The 1678-nt window shown below is 56.7% G+C and overlaps 1 protein-coding gene across 1 annotated transcript in view; it reads left to right on the top strand.

The window, feature by feature from the left end:
• The window catches only part of LOC113216390 (uncharacterized), a 467922-nt gene that overhangs the window by 69384 nt on the left and 396860 nt on the right, over positions 1-1678 (top strand). The window contains exon 3 of the mRNA XM_052266594.1: positions 313-358. Coding sequence (XP_052122554.1) covers positions 313-358 — 46 coding nt within the window. The remainder of the gene's footprint in view (positions 1-312; positions 359-1678) is intronic.

The following is a 1678-nucleotide window of genomic DNA, read 5'->3' as shown; positions in this document are numbered from 1 at the left end:
CACACACACGCGCGCGGCCCGCACACACACACACACACGCATAAACACGTGCACTCGGAAGGGAGCCCTATGTTAGCTTCCTGCCAATTTTATTATTGCCCATGAGGGAGAGAAGGCGGAGTATTTTACGCCTGGAATAACGGCCGTCTCGCGCATGCCTCTGTGTGTGTGTGTGTGTGTGTGTGTGTGTGTGTGTGTGAGTGCGTGTGTGTTTGTGCACTCGCGCAACTGTACTACTCAGCTACAAAAGTAATTATTGTTATTGTTTTCGTTTTCTTTACCTCGATCTTACGTTGTATTTTTCTGTTGCAGTGGAAGCAGCGGTTCGGCGTCGTCAGCAAGTTGTCACCAGCAGCAGGTGAGTGGAAATGCTGATTACTATACGCTCATCCAGAAAGTGTATCCGTCATTCGTCGTTGCCGTTACGAACCGCCTGCCAAAGTTCGGCAAATACCGGGTGTCCGGGAGAATATGCGACAGATCGATGGGTTGCGAAGGGGGAGCGGTGGAGGTGGCGGGAAGCAACCGGCCGCGTATCCTCCCGGACACCCGACAAGTTCTCATGGCGCCTGATGGGTAGGCAAACTCTTGTCCGCGGTGCACGCGTGTATTGCAGGGTGGCCTACCCCGAGTCTCGCAGGCGCCGAGCTCCTATAATTTGCCGAATGAATCTAAGAATCTAAGAAAAATAGACGTACTTTCTTGATGATTCTTAGTGTAGATTCAGAGCTCACGAAACGCAAGCGTTATTTTCACGCCAGGCGTGATTTTCACGCTTCGTAAGCTTCACGCAGCCAATCAGGGATCGACTTTCATCACGCCGGGCGTGAAAATCACGCTTTGCGTGAGAATCACGCTCGCTTTTAGGGAACTCTGAATCCACCTTTAAGCCTGCTTTGAGAATTCTGTCACCGATACACGCTCATGGGATTGTACTAGCTAGCGCGGTTTTGTCGGTCAGCAAAATATTAAACGTAACCTAACCTGTCGCGTAATTAGCTCTGGCAGCCTTTACGGCGCCCTTTACAAACAGCAGTTCGCGGCGCGCAGATTCGCTAAATTCGAAGCAACCTTCCCCGTCCCTTTTGCCTCCCAAGCCTGCTGCTTGGAGGCCAGGAGCGTATTGGCGTAGGTGCGAACGGGCCGGGCCTCCTGACCCGAGCAAACTTCGGCGGGGCGGGGGCGGGCGATAACACTGTGTCAGGTGTTGGCCTCTGGCCCGCCCCGCCCCGCCCGCTTTGGCGCAGTGCTACTGCTTGCTGCTGGGCCGCGGCCCGCCCGAAACTTGTGACCGCGTGAAAAAAAGCCTCCCCGCGGACTTGCGCGCCACGCCGCACCACGCCATGCCTTACTTTTCCGCACACGCCCCTGCGCGCCACGGGGCTGGAGAGAGAGAGAGGGAGGGAGGGAGGGACCAGTAGAACTGGAGCAAGGCGCATTGCTGTATTAGGCTGGTAAATTTACACGTGTGGTGTTGGGATGTGCGGACGGGTCCTGGTGAGCCGCGCTGCGCTGGGGGTGCTGCTGCTCGGCGATGCGGGCCGCCCGCGCTGCGCTACGCTGGCTGCCTATGCGGCGGGGGCCGCGGCACAAAAGGGCATTGGCTGAGCCGCCGACCGGGCTGTATCACTCTGTGCTTGCGATAATCTATCGATTGGATTCTATTGCCCTGCGCCCC

The sequence above is a fragment of the Frankliniella occidentalis genome, unplaced genomic scaffold, assembly GCF_000697945.3.
Source record: "Frankliniella occidentalis isolate FOCC.00 unplaced genomic scaffold, Focc_3.1 Scaffold41, whole genome shotgun sequence".
Lineage (NCBI taxonomy): Eukaryota > Metazoa > Arthropoda > Insecta > Thysanoptera > Thripidae > Frankliniella > Frankliniella occidentalis.
The sequence above is the reverse complement of the archived record's forward strand: the minus strand, read 5'-3'. Positions and strand labels throughout refer to the sequence as shown.